Here is an 18,945-nt window from a genome sequence, read left to right on the forward strand (position 1 = left end):
GGGTTAAGGTGTTTAGATGTGATTAGCCTAGGTCCTCAGATATACTCTATGTACACCCCAAGATCACTTATCATGAGAGGAGCCTTTTCCTGAGGTTCCTGAAGTTGCTGATGTTTAACTTCAGATGAAAACAGTTAACCTGGCACCAGTTTACCAGCTTCTTCACTTCATCAAGATAAGCAGTATCATTGTTGTTGATGAGGCCCTGCTGTTCCTGCTGATGCTGTTTGTTATACAAGACTTTGACATGGCTTTCTTTTTGTTCCTGTGTTCTCCAGCTATCGCACTGTGGTGCGACCATCCTATAAGGTGGTGTACCGCACAGTTACCACTCTTGAATGGAAATGTTGTTCAGGCTTCACTGGAGCTCACTGTGAAAATGGTAAGCTGCCTCTGGTTTTACATTACATTACATTACATTACATTACATTACATTACATTACATTTGGCTGACGCATTACATTTGGCTGACATGGTAAACAGTTTAAGTTTTAAAGCAATTCTCTCAACAATTCTAGGACAATTTAAAAAAGGTAGAGTACAGTGAGAATAAGTGCATAAGTGCATAAAGTGCAAAGCAATAAGTGCATACTAGCCAAAGTGGCTGGTAGATGAAAAAAAATACTGGCCAGACATATTTTTTACCGGCCAAAACTTAACAATGCTTTTCATAACTATTTTGAAAGTAGCCTATCATTAAACTATTATACAGTTTTTCAGAATGCTGCAGAAGTTCACAAGTTCCGCTGCAAGTTCCATTTAAATGAACGGGCCTTCCCAATGTTCTAATAATTTTGGAGTCTGTAATCAGAGTGTTAAAGCGGAGCTAACAAATAACGTTGCTTTATCTTGGTCAGTAATCAAGGATCTTTGCTATAATGACCATGAAAGAAACATAAGAAATAATTTCTAGTTTCAAAATGTGACACACACACACACAAAACTTATGAGTCAATTTTGATTGCATAAGAAACAAACTGACTGTATTTTAAGACTGCAGCTTTGGTTCTTTGTAAACATGCGTTTTATGTGTGGGTGGTACAGTTATTTTCATAGAGTGTCAGAGTAAAGAACGTCAACGGGGGCTGTTCTTTATGATATATAATTAAAACATAGCTGTAGGTTAGACACAGTGTGGAAATGAAAAGACCAACATGTGGCCTTTTGTTACATCCCACTGCTTTGCAGTTCATCAGTGGTTTGAATTTGTACCATTTTTTCTGGAAGCTCTCTTTTCTCATGTTCTGCCTTGCCTCGGAGATTACGGAGGTACAAATTATTCATACATCTGAGTAGTGTAAATGTTTTTCTCTGGATTTGAGTATTTTTTGTTTGTTATTTGCGTGTGTGTGTGTGTGTGTGTTTGTGTGTGTTGCACTAGTCTAAATCAGCAATTTAATGTTCCATATTAATTAACATATTGTACATATTTCTGAGGGTTGAAAGAGGTTACTTTTGATAAAGAATGAATAATCTTTTTTTTGAGTAATTGACTGACATTCTAGAAAATACAGATAGTTGCAAGCATATTTGCCGCTGGATGTAATTTAGTTTTCATAGCCTTATCATTCAATTAAACATCAAATCATTCACTAATACCTGAAATATACACTTTAAATCTAATAAAGTCTTTCAGTCTAATAAAATATTCAGATATTTAAGGCTTTGAATGAGACATTGTGCAATAATATTACCTTGACTGTTTTGCTGACAGTGTTGCTGTAGCCTTAGATGGAAAGCTGGGTTGACCATAAGATCAATAGTCCCTTTTGCAGTGGAGGGATTTTTGCAGTTCATAGAACATAACATTCCTAGCAAGCTTGGAATTTCACCATTCTGGGGGCAAGGCCACTTGGCCGTCAGTTGGGCATATTTGGTGGGGGGCACAAAGGCCACATGTCAGGGCACCAAGGTCAAAGTTAACTATACAGTAGTAGACTATAAAAATGATCAAAGTTGTATTTAGCCTATTCACTGCAGTAGACCTGCATCACTGTATGAAAGATTACAAAAACATGAAACATGACATATTACATAGAACTGTAAATCATCTGATCATCTAATATTTACAGATATCTAGGCTATATATAACATTTATTTTATATTTGGTCTGTTATGAAATCATGAACAATTTAAGCACAGCTCAGCTTTAAGAAACTCAAATAGCCTAGATGCATGCTTAGCATTTTGTGATCATTAAGGCTACTTTCACAAACTCTTAGTCAGCTGTCCTCTGATTTACCAATATCTAGGCGATATTTGTAACATTTATTTTGTATTTGGCCCGTTATGAAATCATGTGGAACAATTTAAACACATTGTAAAACTTAAAGCCCAAATTTGGAGATATCCATGTATGTCGAACTTTACTGCAAATTCAAAACTGGATTACTCTGGAACGGCTAACTGTACAGGGGACTGCTTTACACCTCTGTGTTCGGTAAGGTCTGCTGTTTATTCTGAAATATGGTTTGTCATGTGTTAAAAGAAGGGTTCGTAAAGTATTCCACCGAGATGAATGGGTAGGGAGATCATGGGACGCAAAACCTTCAGTAGAATGTATGATTAAATTGAATTATATTATTTACTTTTCTCGCGAACCGTTCAACACAGCAATTATCGGCTAACATCGTTTAAAAGATGAGAAAAAGCTCTTTCATGTGACACTTGTGATGTCTGTGTGATGAATAGGCTACTTCGCGAGTAGTTCAACTGAGAATGGGTAAATTTGGACGCACTTTCTTTTTTGCGCTGTCACTTTCTCCACTGCGTAAAAGACTAAATTAATTTGCGCTGTGAATGCTAAGATAATTTTGACAGGCCACAGGCTAGATAAAAATCGCTATTAGTAGGACGCAAAGCAGAATATTGAAAGAAGGGGGCACCAAGGCCACCGTGGCCTGTAAACCTCTGATTTTCAAAGGGGCCTCAGGGCCGTCGTGGCCGCCGTGAAATTCCTACCCTGGTTCCTAGAACCCTTTTTTTGTGTTCGGACAGCACAGATTTGCGGATTATTAAGTTCCTCTGACTGCAGTTCCTATAACTCTTTCAGCTCCTACTTCAGGGCAGGGTCTTTTCCGTTCGCATAGGAACCCTTAGTGACCTAGGTCTATGTTGGTCCAAACCCACTGTCAAACCTGCATTCACAACCGCGCCGTCTTTAAAATCTGCGCTGCCTGTGTAAGCAAAATATATGAAAATATACTACTGTCAGAGACTTTATTAACGAGAATGTACCCAAATTGATGGTGAACAGCCTTGTGCAATGGCATAACATATACTACGCAAACAATGCTCCACTTTCTGTTGCAATTTGCATACTAGGCTACGCACAAATGCAACTTTCCAATGTTAGAGCTAGTTAAACTTCTCCATCGTTTCAGTTTCATTTGCCCTGTCTTTGACTCTGTTAATTAATCTCTATAATTCAAGGGGCTGGGACATGGAAAAGCAGTTTAAGAGAGATATTCGGTAGGAGATTGAGTTTTGCTACCCTATGGAGACTGACGGGCTGTGGGTTGTAAAGTTCACTAATATGCATGTGCAGTGGCCTAACCGTTATTTGGGGGCAGCCGTGGCCTACTGGTTAGCACTTTGGACCTGTAACCGGGGGGTTGCCGGTTCGAACCCCGACACAGTAGGCACGGCTGAAGTGCCCTTGAGTAAGGCACCTAACCCCTCACTGCTCCCCGAGCGCCGCTGTTGATGCAGGCAGCTCACTGCGCCGGGATTAGTGTGTGCTTCACCTCACTGTGTGTACACTGTGTGCTGTGTGTGTTTCACTAATTCATGGATTGGGATAAATGCAGAGACCAAATTTCCCTCACGGGATCAAAAGAGTATATATACTTATACTTATACTATACTTATACCATGTATAAACATAGTGAAATAACATTTTGCATGGTATGAACATTATATAAAAGGGAACACTTAGTGTTATAAAAATGGCAGAATCATATTCATTATATTTCCATAACTGTGAGATAGAACTCCAGAATGATGGCAAAGAGTTGTTATCAGACATTCACTTAGATTTATAGCCCAGCAGCAATCTAAAATAAATCTTTTTGAAAGTACCATTCATGATATATTATAAAAAAATGAAGTTGTGGGAAGTTTATATGGGTTAAACTGCTGGCTTCATTCGTACATCATGCCTGTTTCATTCGTCGTGACCGAGGAATGAAACATTACGCAGGTCCCACTTTTGCTGAAATAATTCCTAAACAGTTTTTTCAGAGCTGAAAATGCAACTGTATTTGGCAAAGGACAGGTGTAGGTTGCTAGTGACAAAATATTGTTGTATGATCTCTTTGTAAATTAACTTTGTTAGTCCCTTGTCTCTTAAATGCATTAGGCTAGTTTCATCCTTCACTTGCTCATAAGCAGTAAACTACTGCACGCAAGAAACGCGGGACTAACTTAAAGTTATTTCAGCCAATACAACGCACAAATACTAGCCTGACGAGCCAGACCCACATTAAAATGTAGGGTCTGGGCACTCACCGTTCGCAGTGCTCAGTCCGAGGGGCGGGATAATCAGTTGTCTTTCAAATTCCCTCTGCAAGCAATAGGACAGCGGCAGCGCTATGAGTCCCATGCGTTTCCCACCAGCGGAGCTAGTTGGCTAGTTCAAACGTTTGACAACTTAATAAAAGCTTAACTCGTGTCACACTGTTCGCCAACAGCAACATCCATCTTATTTGTTTTCAAGTAGCAGGGAATTCAAGCCAAACCGTTGCAACTCTGCCATCAATCATTATGTTAAGCCCACCTAACGACTCTATACACGATTTCATTGGCCTGATTGAGTTTCGATTTCTGGAGCTAGCCCTAGGGGCGCGTCTAGATTTCTAGGCTACACAAATACAACTCGCTAGCTGTTAAAGCTAGTTAAACTTCTCCGTTGTTTCAGTTTCATTTTCCCTGTCCTTGATCTTTTTGTTCAGTTTGAGATGCATAGGCTGCTACTCTAAGTTAGTCCCTCATTTTTCTAGTGCAGTAGTTTCTTCACTCGCTTACATGCCTGCTTACTGTCAGTAATACAAATCACAAAAAGTTTAAGAACCACCGCAATATGACACGGCAAATATTCCACTAAAATACCAGATGTTATTTATTACTTTGGTGACAATAAAATCAAACGAATTTCCAAACGGATCTGATGACTAACCTTAGCTACTGTTAACCAGCATGCTTGCTTGCTTCATCACAGCTGTTTTCCACAGCAAAAAAACCCCCAAAAAACAATGTGTGTGGCATCAGAATTTGCTTGAAGCGACAGTAGACAGTGAGGTCATTCAAATGATTTCTTAATTTTACTCGCATTTGGCGAGGCGAGTGGGAGCCTATTTAAAACCCTGTAGCAAATGATGACGCTATAAACAACGTTGCCGTGCTTACTTCACTTACGGCTTCGTACCGGGCGAATGCAAATGAAAAATGGGTTTTGGGGGAGAGTAGTTAGTACTGATTTAGAAGTAGGGATGTCACGGTAAACCGGTTGTACTATTAACCACGGTGTGAAACGTCACGGTTAATAAATCGTGAAGGCTCTCAAACACCGCCTTTCTGTTGACATACATCGGGTACCATAGACAGATTAGCGCAACTAGCACGGAATCAAAACAAAGTTACACCAGTGGTGCACTCAACAGTGCTGCTTGTCTTGGCAGTAGAACAAGAACGAGACACTGTCAACAATGCTTTATATCGGCCCCCCAAAAAAACGGTGCACATCAATACTCTGAAATTAAACATATTACAATTCATAATTTTATTATCGATACTTTTAAGAATGACAGTGTTGTTTTGTAGTAAGATGTGTGCTCTCAACAAGGCGTGTGTATCTAGTGCATCGCCTCCCCTAGTCTGCGTCTTTCTTCCTCACACACATACACAAAAGAGCAGCTTTCAAGCTGAAGTTGTCATGCCAAAAACAGCGATACATGGCTGCTTTGATGCTGAGGCTGCCCAGCAACAAAATAATAATAGGCCTGTATTGAGTTGATTTGCTCATTTACATCTGTCAAGTTTGTAAAGCTTACCTACCTAGGCTATGAGATTTAGTTCAGTTAGGCCTACTGTTGAGTTTAATGACATTTCAGAAATAGGCTACGCAACCTATTGGCAAACTTTCACATCTGGAGAGTTGCTTACTACTTTCTAACTATCTCACTAGCTCACGTCTTGTTGTCATTTCAGTAGTGCTCACCAGAATCATAAAGGAACATTGCCACTTATCTCTTCTATGATCTCATAAAGATTTTCTTCGACTTCAACTAATTCTTTTAACATTTATTTTATCTAATAACACAGAAAAAACAATGAATTGCATCCACATATCCTTAAATAGGCTACAATCTCAATGTGCAACTATTTTTCACTAGCCTAAAAACTATTTTTCACTAGCCACTAGCCTACTATCACGTATTTCTTAAAATGACAGGCACTCAATTAGACCTAGACACCACAAATGTACACTCAATTAGACCTATACCACATTACACACCACATTAATGATATGTGCAATAGATGTAATAGATTAAAAATCAATATGAAGTATTCAAATGACTAAATACCTACTAGTAATAACGCACATCATAAAATACTATAAATCATTAACAAAATATATAATCTTTATATGAATTCCATATTGAAATAGAAACATTTAGCATATAACATTTAGCCATAATCTTCTGTGTGTGTGTGTGTGTGTGTGGAGGGTGAAGCAGAATTTAGGATGTTCTCTAGATGTTCTCAATTCTATTTTTGCCTATTCCATGTTTCCATTATCTACCTCCAAAACAAATGTTGAAAGAATGCACAAACTGGAAATACTAGAACACTTTTCTAATGTGTGTTAAATTATCAGGAGAGAGACTACAGCTTATGACTTCATTTTTTTCCTTAAGGGAAATGCGGATATAGTTTACAAAGCAGAGTGATTATTTTATTATTACTATGCAGTGTCTTACTTTACAAACAGCAATAAATAACCTCTAGATCAAAACCTCTAAAGAATGTGTGTGTGATTTTATACATTAGTACTGTTGTGAAAAATATTCACGTAAAACAATCGTAATAATCGTGAAATCGTGATTATTCTTCAGACAATTATCATACCACAAAAAACTTTAATTGTGACATCCCTACTTAGAAGTGGACAGTTCCTATAGCTAAGTTCTGAAAGGGACTAATATTATTGTTGGCAAAGTGAAAGCAGATTGTATTGTTAATTCATTTAAAAAAAATTAAATGCAAAATAAGCGATTGTATACTGGATGGTAAAGGAGTCATTCCCTGTCAAATCAGATAAGGTTGTTGCTGCACCGTCTCAGATTTTGTTCAAACCTTATCTATATCATCAATGGGTCCTAAAACCAAGGCCTGTGAAATATTTCTTCATATATTTGTCAGACCTTGAAATTCTTTCATTTTTACAGCTTGAAAAACACGTGCTATGTTTGGGCATTAATATCTTGACAAATATTTTCCCTAGCCTCTTCAAATTTTCTAGGGTGGAAGATCAACTCATAAAAAGCATGTGTAAACAATTTAAAGTCTGTACTAAATGTCTACTGGCTTTCAAAAGGGCCCTAGATTTCAGAAAAATGTGCATTTAAGTGTGATATTGAGGGTATTAAAAACAGTTTCTTTTTCATTTGATGAAATCCCATTCACAGAATATGTAGTTACAGATGTTTTGGGGATACCAAAATAAACATTTACAATAAACAATAGATTTTAGTGCCCGCTCAGGTGAAACACAGCATATTTTATAATGGTGTTATGTTCCCAAAACACCTGTAACTACATGCATTTATTCTGTGAATGGGACTACACACTAAATGTCCATATACTTATTAGCTAGCTTAGCTATTTCCACATAGATTTTTATGGTCCTACTAGCTACCCCACATACCATTTCAGTTGCATGAAAATGACACAAAAATACAAACATGCCTTGTTTTATCCTTATTATTGTCATGGCCTTTTGTTTTGGAGATTTCACATTTTGGGACAACATTAGCAAAGGATTATATTTCTAGAGAAAATACTGATTGATGACCGGTATGTCACAATAAAGGAGTTTTGAGACCCTCAATATAATTTTTTTTGCATGTTTTTTCTGAAACTAGGGACTTCTATAAAACCAATGAGACTGTGTTACAAACTTTTAATGATGGAATCGTACTGAGAACATGTTTGTCTTCCATTCTACAATGTTTGGTCAGGCTAGTAATAATACTTGTTAAGATATGAATGCCCAAACATGGCCTCCAAGATAAGGCCTTTTAGAGAGTGTAAACAATCAAGGCAAAAAGACTATGAAAACAACACAATTGAACAAAAATAATTTACAGGTTTTAGTCATGGTGTAGACAAACTTTGAGGAAAATCGGAGTCGGTGCTGCAACCATTTTCCTGGATTTTGTCTGATTTGACTCAAATCTAATCTGATTCAGTCTGGAAGAGAACTATGACTTGTTTAAAAACAACAAGATGAATATTCTGGAATGGCCAGAGTCACCAGAACTCAATCCTATAGAAAATGTGTGGCTGGACTTGAAAACTTTTGCTGTTCACACCAGAACCCCCTTCCAACCTGACAGAGCTTGAGCAGTTTTGCGAAGAAAAATGGAGTAAATTGCCGTATCTAGATGTGCAAGCCCAATTGAGACCTATCCACGCAGACTCCATGCTTTAATTGTGGCTACTGCAGTATCTAATAAATACTGACTTGAAGGGGGTGAATATTTACGCAGTTGCTTATTTTGCATTATATCATTTTAATGAATAATAATGAATCTGAATCTTTCTGAATGAATCTTTCACTTAAAGAGAGGATTCTTTTTGTTGTAAAAAGACCAAGGGCCAGTTCCCCGATAACGCTCACTCTTAGCACGCTAAGAAGACTCAAAAGATATATCTTACCAAAGTTGTTTATGTTCCTAAGTGTGTTCCCCGAAGTGTTCCTTAGGAAGCTTCTTAACACGCTGCCTCTTACGTTCTACGTTACAAAGGCGCTGTCCCAAGTGAAGGTGCTGAATTAGTTGACATCGATTGCTCAGGAATCGATTTTCTACTTCACGTGAAGGTGCATGACGGCGTTAAGAAACACAACACGGGCCCCAGCCGTGGCGCAACTGGCTGGGGCACCTGCACCGTACGCCGGCGACCCGGGTTCGATTCCCGCCCAGTGGTCCTTTCTGGATCCCACCCCGACTCTCTCTCCCACTCACTTCCTGTCATTCTCTACTGTCCTGTCTCTACATATATCACATTAAAGGCATAAAAAGCCCCCAAAAATATACTTAGCAGCTGCAGTTACTTCTGTTTAATGCGGTATTGATAGCTAGATAGATACTTTATTGATCCCCAGGGGAAATTCAAGGTTCAAATAAAAAAAATGCCATTGGTTAATGTTTTCAATAAAAAGCAACCTCAGACAATGAACAGAGAGAGATTTAGATACAGTATGGTGGGAAAGCAACGTAAAAAAAGGGCACCAAGCTTCTCGTCAGAGGAACTTGAAGTTTTGCTGGACGAGGTGAGCTTGCGCAAGGTGACACTGTTTTCCAGCTTTCGGAATAACTTGTGCAACAGCAACAAAAAAGAGCTATGGAGCGACATGGACTACACAGCGTTTTTGATTCAATACAAGGACACGTTGGATCGCTGCCATAGGCCTAGTTGGTCGCTTACTGGACACCACCATGCTTACCCATTTATAGATCTTAGCCATTTAGAGGCAAATTCTTTGCCAGCTTTTAATTATCAAAAGTGATTGCCAATTTGAACGCTTTAATGACATTACTAAATAGCCTAGGCTAATTACCACCATAGGCCTATTAGGTCTGATACCAAATAAAGTAAATAGGTCTGCATCCATTGCGAACATATTTTATTAGTCTTAAAATGTCCATAACATAAAATCATCGTTGAGCCACAACATTGTCAACATACTGTCGGCCTACCATAGTTTGACTTGTACTGAGCTGCGCTGATTTCTAAAGACTGCTGCACAGTGGCGGCGACTAGCGCCTTGAGAGCTCAAACAAAGCTAAGAGAGAGCTTACGAATGGTCCAGGCCAACCTTACGAACGTGTGACTTACAGAAGATATACTTAGCCTACGAACGTGTCGGGAATCGTGCCATAACGTTAAGAGATAGGTTAAGGAATAGGTTAAGAACTACTTAGCGATAAGAACGTTTTGGGGAACCGGCCCCAGACCAACCTTACGAACGTGACTTACAGAAGATATACTTAGCGTACGAACGTGTCGGGAATCGTGCCATAACGTTAAGAGAGAGGTTAAGGAATAGGTTAAGAACTACTTAGCGATAAGAACGTTTTGGGTAACCGGCCCCAAATTAATTGATCAAATAAATTGATCAAGATTCCATTTATAAAAGCTGTAAAAGGGGAAATAGCCAAAGGGGGCGAATACTTTTTATATATACTTTTTACAGGTGATAAATGATTTGATTCATGTGTCTCATCATGGAATGATTCATGTGTCTCATCCATAGGAGGGTCAGGGGAAAGTGGAAGTATCGCGCAAACACAGGGAAGGAGAAGTGCTAATAGCGATTGAATAGGTACAGTATTCCACCATATGTATGAAAACTGTGCACGTCTGTTTTGCGGGGGAAAAACTTGCGCCTGTTAGAAGCAGGTGTAATCCAAATTGCAGTTAAATTAGTCAATTAGAGAAACTTTCAGAGACAGCTGAATCAGTATTCAGAGCATCAGTTTTCTTCATTGTACTATGTCAAAACTCTAATCTCGTATTTTCACTTTCACAACATACACTTCCCTATCTGCTAGACTAGGGTATTAAGTCATAGCCCTAGTCTACGTGCAGTAAATAGTTTAAATATTTTAGTAGAATTGGATTCTACTAAAATAGTGGATTAGTAGAACTAGGCCTACTCTGTATGTCGCTGCTCCTTGACATAGTATCATGTATGATTGCTAAACTTTGATTCTTTTTAATGTCGCAATTGGTTAACTCTATTCCACTGCACTTGTGGTTGTGGGGGGGGGGTCAGCGGTGATAAGCGCTTTTTATGTAATGAAGTGACAGCTTAGTAAATTCCATGCAATATGGCAAAGCACAGCGTTTGTTTTCTGCGCATAGAAAAACTCGGTATTAGCTCTTTCTTCGCTTTCCGGACATTTTGATGATATGCCGGTCACCCTATTATCCCTTCTTAATTAGTCAAACTGAGGAAAACTGGAGACAGGCTATGTAGCTTAAAGAATGACATAATCAGGCTGTATAGAATGCAACATGTTCATTAGCCTAACTTAAGCATGCCTAACAAGATCTAGCCAGCAGTGTTGGGAGTAACGGCGTTTAAGTATAACGGCGTTACTAACGGCGTTAATTTGTCAATAACGGAGTAATCTAATTAATTACTTTTTACAACGTTACAACGCCGTTAACGTTACTGGACGTTAAATGCGGTGCGTTACTTACTTTGCATTGATTGAATAAACTGTGTAATCCGAACGCACCCCTGGCTCACAGCTAGTGAGGAGGTGGGTTAATAACGACGTAAGCGATTAGGATTGGCTAAGGCAGAGTCATGTTTCATGATGAGCCAATCAGAGCCAGTGTTTTTACACACTTGCCAGCACACGCGCCACACACACGCAACAGCTAAGGTAGAGATTCGATGAAACAGCAGAGGTCAGGAGCAATCCGATGAAAAGTTGGCATTTTCAAGGTGGAGATATAAGCACTACTTCAAATTCATTGTGGTCAAAGGCAAGAACGTGCATGTAATGTGTACATTATGTCCAGGAGCGAAGACTTTGTCGACATCTGTTGTAAGCAACTCTAATTTAATGAGGCATCTCACACACGCTAGTGGCCAAAAACACCGATAGCCCCCCTCCACCAGAGATGATAGCTCGCCATCCACTAGCAAAGAAGGACTCGGAGCAATGTCCTCCAAGCAGCAAAAGCTAGATCTTTCTGCCTCACAACAAAAACCTATGACACAGGCTGAAGTCAACCGTAGGTCTGTCGATGTACAATTTCCCCTTGGGGATCAATAAAGTATCTATCTATCTATATATCTATCTATCTATCTATCTATCTATCTATCTAATAAATATCGAAAGTTATGTAGCCTACAAACACCTGTCTGTTCTACTAATTTCAACTGGCTTTTCAAAACTGCTCAAAAAATCCAAATTCTTTGACATATAGCAACTTTTTTTTAACAGTAACGCAAATAGTTACTTTCCCTGGTAACGAGTTACTCTTATCATAGAGTAATTCAGTTACTAACTCAGTTACTTTTTGGAACAAGTAGTGAGTAACTATAACTAATTACTTTTTTAAAGTAACGTTCCCAACACTGCTAGCCAGTATCTTTTCATGGACAGCAAGAGTCCGCTTCTTTCGTTGTTTTAAAAAGGCTACTTTGTTGCTGCTACCCACGTTATCTCCAGTGGTGACTGTTTAACTTACACAGATGCGCACACACAAGAATGAGCGCTCACACCACTACCCCCTAATGCTATGCCTCTTTATTTGATAACAATAAATTAAGAAATGTTTCCTATTCTGGGAAATGTTTAGTTTATTTTTCTTTCGGCCGTGGTTCAATTATACCGTTTAATTGTGCCAGAAATTATCCGTGGACCAGTAATCGCCTCGTCGAGGAGGCCCTAACCCTGCAGATCATAGACAGAGAACGCATAGGCCTACTGTATGCTTTGGGTAAAGAACACTTTGCATGTCCAGTGTACACGGAGAATGACGGTGTCTTGGAGCGGCCGCACCCCCCGCAACTCCACTTCCAATGTCACTGATTCGTGCAGATACGCCCGACACTTCTGCTTTTTATCTGGTGGTGGTGGTGTTGACCGGACATCTGAGGCTTCAGACGTTACCAATTTATCATCATCCATCGCGTCTGGCCTCTGAATAAACTTTTAAGGCTAGTCTGGCGAGCCTGGCCATGTTTGAACCGCCTCACTCATTTGTTCGTTGTTTAACATGGACGTTAAAGCGTGCGCTTCCTATTTGAAATGCAGCATAGGCTATGCGTGTTGTTTAATAGCTTACTTTCCAAACGGTAGAGCCTCTTCATTTTAAAACATAGCCAGAGGACGTATAATATAGGCTTACATATTAAGGCTTATTCTCAAATTCAGATTGCGTTAGGGGACGGGATTATTAGCCAATTTCAATCGGACAATTTGACCGGAGAGATTTAATTTTGTCGGACATTTCATTTTTTTTTCGGCCAATGTCCGGTAATTTCCGGACAACGGAAACCCTGCATCCGTCCCTTAGTGGGGAGACCAAGGAAAAGTCAGTTGCAGTAATCTAGATGGGACATAATGAATGATTGAACCAAAGTCTGTGCATCACTAACAGAGAGGAAGGGTCAGGACCGGCGGAAAGCATGGGCAATCTGGGCAATTGCACCAGGCGGCAAACCACCAGTGACGCCGCAGCGTGGTGAGCTATAGGCTACAACATTGAAAACGCATTAATTGTCAAATAATGCCACAGACGGTTTGAATGCGGGACCAAGTAATTCGTTTTCAGTGATATCTGTTAAATAACAATCATGAATTGAGACGTTCAAAGCCTGGTGGTGCAGAATGCAGAAATGTTTGGAAAGCTGTTACAAAAACGTTTCTCCCGCATTTGATTAGGGCGCTGATCTTCAGCCTGAATTCCGATTTATGTATAATAGCCTGTAATAATAATATGTTTATGTTACGTGAAAGATTAACTGCTTAATTATGACTAGCATTTTTTCCCCGTGAGGCCCGTGTCCTGCAACATTTGATTATTTTTTCCGTGAGCTCTAGCCCTGATCTACATGCTGCAACAAGGGGCTTCTGCAAAGGATGAGGTAGCACACAGTCGAAATGGCACATCTATGAGGGTGACATATTCCTATTATGCCCAGAGCACAGAATTGCCTTTCCCCCGCCCTGTCAGGCTATACGGAGGTGAAAGAAGGCAGTCTTAGTGAGTGTTTTAATATGAAGATTGAAGCTAAGGGTGGAGTCAAGTTGTATGCCAAGGTTTTTGACCACAGGAGTAGAGTGGACAGGTGAACCATGTTAAGAGTGAGACTGAGATTTGGAGAGCATGCTTTTAGGGCCAATCAGTAGAATTTCGGTTTTGTCTGTGTTGAGTTTGAGAAAATTCAATTATAATTTGTTGATGAAATAAGGGTTCTGACCAAATCCAGGAGAACAGATCACATTACCCCTATACTTAAATCCCTTCACTGGCTCCCAGTTATGTATAGAGTCGCCATGTTGTGTAGAAGAAGTTTTAGGGTAATCCTAAACCAACCTAAAATCTTTTACTTTCTTATTATGCAGTGGAAGATACTGAAACTCAGCTTGAAGCAAGCAACTTGTATTTTCTGTGTGCAGAAAGGACTTAGAAAATACAAGTTGCATGCTTCAAGCTGAGTTTCACTATCTGCCACTGCATAGTAAGAAAGTGTGTGCAGAAAGGACTTTATCCTTCTATTTGTGTAGCTTCTTTTCGTTTTGATGAGTCTGATTTATTTTTATATACCTTGTGGTCACAAAAAAGAGTGAGATTCTGGAGCAATTGTGGTTCCCAGAAATGTCTTGTGGGCAGAATAAATATAACCTTCCATGCCAGGCAGACACTAATAGTATATGTTGTGGTTACCCAAAGGCGTTACTTCTTCGCTGCTAGATTTAACAAACATGAGTGACGCTCATGCACATTTATATACACTAAAGTGTATGAATATTTTTACAGCAGACATATTACCAGCAATCAGCAAACCAGTATAATTTTTATTAAGCAAGAAAAGAAAGGAGTGATTCATTTGGTCAAAAATATGCTATGAAGTTGAGCAGGAGGCTTTCCAGCACTCACATTAGTTTTATTTTTGAGGAAAAGATCTAAGCCCATGGACACTTTCTGAGATTTCATACTAATTTGAGCCTATTTATAGATACCACAGCATTGCCATTTTTTCAGTACACATGTTTTTCAGTTCAAACTTGTTTTTCAGTTCAACTTCCATTATGTGCATGTAGAGCACAAATAACAAAATTGTTTTTCCATTTCCCCCAAACGACACTGCAAAGTGATATCTGCTGTTTCTTGAGCTTTACACAAAACAAATGAGTCACCATATTATGTCATACCTGTAAAGAATGCCTAATTTTGTGATGCATGTAGTTACATCTCACTGATTTGTTGTCTTAATTTAAACAGTGCAGCTGATTGTAATGTTGAAATGATGAGGCTCTTCTGTAGTCGATTAAGTCAGTTGTATGGTAGCCAACAACTTAATTACCATATGGGTCCCTGGTTGGAATGGGCCAGGCACACATGCACATTGATGTCATAAATAAGCATTTTAGGCAACAACAAAGGGAGGGAGGAGACTTGCTTTATAATTGACTGAGACATGCAAAGGTTTTATTGATTTAATGGTGTTAAATTTCCCTCACGGGATCAAAAGAGTATATATACTTGTGTTGCTGAATCTGTGTCTAATCCTCTTTTTCTCTGTGATTTGTTTTACACATGTGCACCCTCACAGTGACAATATAAGGTATAGCCTATGCTCGGCCCTTAACTGCTCCTTAAATTTAGATGGCATGATTAAGGATTTATTCCAGAGGTCAGCCAAATTCAAGAGATTATTAAGAAGTTAATTTCACCACTGGTTATGCCCTTTAGGAATCAAATATTGACTATAGGGGTCCAGACTGATTCTAGAATGGCTATAATATAAACAACTCAAGAAAATGGTGGCATACTGAAACTGAAAGAACCTACCATATGGCAATTATTCAGGTCTCCTTTTATCTTGGTCCTCTACAGCGTCACAAAATCAGCTACTGCCTCAGGAAGTTGTGCCGAAACAGGACTCCGTAACCAAACCTCCTGGACAGGCAGGAGAAATACAAAGTAAGACTCCCTTCCAATTCACTCTATAGTCAGTAGATTTACTCTTCTTCTTAGCTGCTTGTTGTTGTTGAACCTGGCAACATTTTCATTCCAACCTTACTGAGTGTTGCTGATTATTATCTTGGCTCTGTTGTAGACTGCCTGAATTGTAGTCAAATAACTTTCCTGTCTGAGCGCCTAAGGACTCTGGAGACAAGGGTAAAAATATTTATATTAAGTTATTATTATTTTTGTAAGGCTACTAGGTTTCCACTTTGTTTTTAAAGGCCCTCAAAGTCTGTAACTCTTATTTTTGCTGTGATATTTCATCATACTAAAGCACTCAACACTGTTAACTGATTATACTAAAGCACTTCAGAAAGGTGAAAATCTTGCATAGTGTGCCTTTAACACTGTTAACTGATGTGATTAATCTGTGATATTTCATTATACTAAAGCACTTAACACTGTTAACTGAGGCGATGTATCTGCAGTGTGCCTATATACATGATGTCATTTTTAATGTTTTCATTTATATAATTATTATTCATAGCTTGTATTTTATGTTGTACTTGTATATTGTTGTATTGTTGGTTGGTTATATCAGACCAAATTGTAATGACATTGTGTTCCATATTCAGGTTCAGCTCCTCACTGACCCTGCCTCCAACCATGACCACCTGCAAGTCAAAAGTGGATCAGCACCAGAATCCACTTTAATGGGAACAACTCAAGTCAAACAGCCTCCTGCTTCACAGGGCTCCGTAGGTATGTTCATCTGATTTCAGTATGATGCCTGGATTTATAGTTAGTTGTTGATCCTGTAATACTGTTTAATAGCAGATGTTTTATCCAAAGAGACTTACATTGCAAAAACAATTAACAAGAACAGTTAACATTAAAGGCCCCCTAAAGAGTTTTTTTTTAACTTAACATAACGTTTCCAAAAATCATTTCGATGGCACATAAACTCTAATTAGGGCAAACGGCACTTCTTCTGCACTCTGAGCAGGTCTTATTGCTTGTAAAACAGCTATAGGAAGTGTGATCGGGTAGGACCACTGCCAATTCTTGGTATTACCGAGTATTGGTTCACGTAAAATCAAACGGTGCCACATTTCTGTAATATCATGTGCAACAGGAGCGGAGTGCACCAGCTGAGCTCATGTCTGAGTGTAACGTAATGTCTGTCTCAAAAGCGAAAGTTATGATGGCTAACTTAATATGCACCATTTAAACCTGCATGTGTTGCGTCAGGAGCAGCATAAATTATGAATCAGAATAGTATCCCTGGTAAGAACTTGAAATTAGTGACAGTTGACGGAGTGCAATGAAATCCACCTATTCTGAATCGCGGGTGAGCTGAATCCATTCAAAATGGTAAAACAAGACTTTAAACAGTTCAAAGCATATGTGACAGGAAAACAGTGTTTTAATGCTATTTAAATGTATCGTCTATCGTCTTAACAGCATTAATTTGCTTTCGCTCCGCTGCACCATGCTGACTAGAAGCATATACAGTAAAAGAAAGGGGTCAGCAGATCAGAGAGGGCCGTAAAATATAAGAGCAGAGGAGCACAGTGTTCGATAGCCCGGGAGTTCATGTGTCCACAGCTGCAGAAATGAGCAGAACACCTGCAGCCAACATCGAAGTCAACGGCACTAATGGCTCTCAAGTCTCACACATCGACTGTGTGAGACACGCGTCTTTGCTTCCCCCGATGTTATGCTACTAATGGCTACAGTTAGTTGAACTGTGAAGACCAGGGGCGATTCTAGGATCAGACCTTTGGGGGGGCTCAGCCCCCAACAGGGGCGTCACTAGACCTCGAGATGCGCTGGGGCAGAAGACCCCCCTAGGGGGATACAGTGGCATGCTCCCCCCTAAGAAAATTTTGTATATTTGAATGTTTAAATGTATCAATCTGGTACACTTTGAAAAAAAATCCAGTGGTTAGAATGTATTATTTGTATCTGTGGATAGAAATATTGGGTAACACTTTATTTTAATGTCTCGCTGTTACAGTGTACCTACCTAATTAGGTACAGTGGTACAACCTGTGTAACAACATGTACTATCAGGTACTATCATTGTACTTACATTATGTATTTGTGGGTACCTACATATAGTTGTTACATTGTAATACTGAGTGCTTTTACAAAACGTTGCCAATTTGCCAAAATTTTTATCAGAGGCAAAGAGCTGACCTGAGACCTGCTGGATGGGGTAAATCTGGTCATGATAGCTCCAGTCAAGGCCTTATTGTCTTCAGTGTACATGTAACAGCTGTGCTGCTACAACCTTGTTACTCTTTGATACAGTGGAATAAACCTATTAAGTGTACCAGTTAATTACTTACATGTACATATGACATGTATGTTGTGTCTTCGATGTCTTGGATGTCCTATGCTGCTAGGCAGACTGGATTCCATGGACCTGATTTTCACCTCAACTAAGGAACCAATCACAGAATGGAGGGGGGACAGCAAGACAATAACGACGTCTATTGCGACACACCGAAGTGGCTGTGAGCTACGTACAGACGCATTTGATAGATATTCGTAGTGCCCATGGCTCTGGGCATTCGTAAACACTGTCTCAAATACGAGAAAATTAATATGTAGTTCCCAGACCCCATCTCAATGAGATGAGGTCTGGCGTTAGCCAGGCTATGTCTGCACGGTTTATTAAACCAACATGCATTAATTTAATATTGTCTATACTCAAATGCATGTTTAATATTGCTTTATTATTATTATTATTTTATTTTTCATAATTATTATACTATATCTCTTGTTATTCCATTATTACTGTGAAATCTCGGCTTCACTGAAAATGAGGACTACCCTCAATGAACCTCCGAGAATAAATAAAGATTGAATGAATGAATGAATGAATAATATTGCTTCTATTCACAAATTAACTTGAAATAAACAAAAAAATATTAGGCCTATACATTCACAATAAACCTTTTTCCCACTGTAATGGGTAATAGTGACTCTTGT

At 39.1% G+C, this 18,945-nt stretch overlaps 1 protein-coding gene across 7 annotated transcripts in view; it reads left to right on the plus strand.

Moving 5' to 3' along the window:
• emid1 (EMI domain containing 1) overlaps positions 1-18,945 on the plus strand; it is a 195,222-nt gene that overhangs the window by 46,157 nt on the left and 130,120 nt on the right. For all 7 annotated transcript variants that reach the window (XR_012983739.1, XM_076271405.1, XM_076271404.1 and 4 more), the window contains exons 3-6: positions 279-382; positions 15,874-15,960; positions 16,097-16,158; positions 16,581-16,707. Coding sequence is in view for 6 of the 7 variants with exons in the window: in XM_076271405.1 (XP_076127520.1) it covers positions 279-382; positions 15,874-15,960; positions 16,097-16,158; positions 16,581-16,707 (380 nt within the window). In the remaining variant the exon portion in view is untranslated. The remainder of the gene's footprint in view (positions 1-278; positions 383-15,873; positions 15,961-16,096; positions 16,159-16,580; positions 16,708-18,945) is intronic.

Source organism: Alosa pseudoharengus, unplaced genomic scaffold (assembly GCF_046254945.1).
Source record: "Alosa pseudoharengus isolate Yale_2024_CS ecotype anadromous, Long Island Sound unplaced genomic scaffold, YU_APseudo_1.1 YU_APseudo_1.1_scf_6, whole genome shotgun sequence".
Classification (NCBI taxonomy): domain Eukaryota; kingdom Metazoa; phylum Chordata; class Actinopteri; order Clupeiformes; family Clupeidae; genus Alosa; species Alosa pseudoharengus.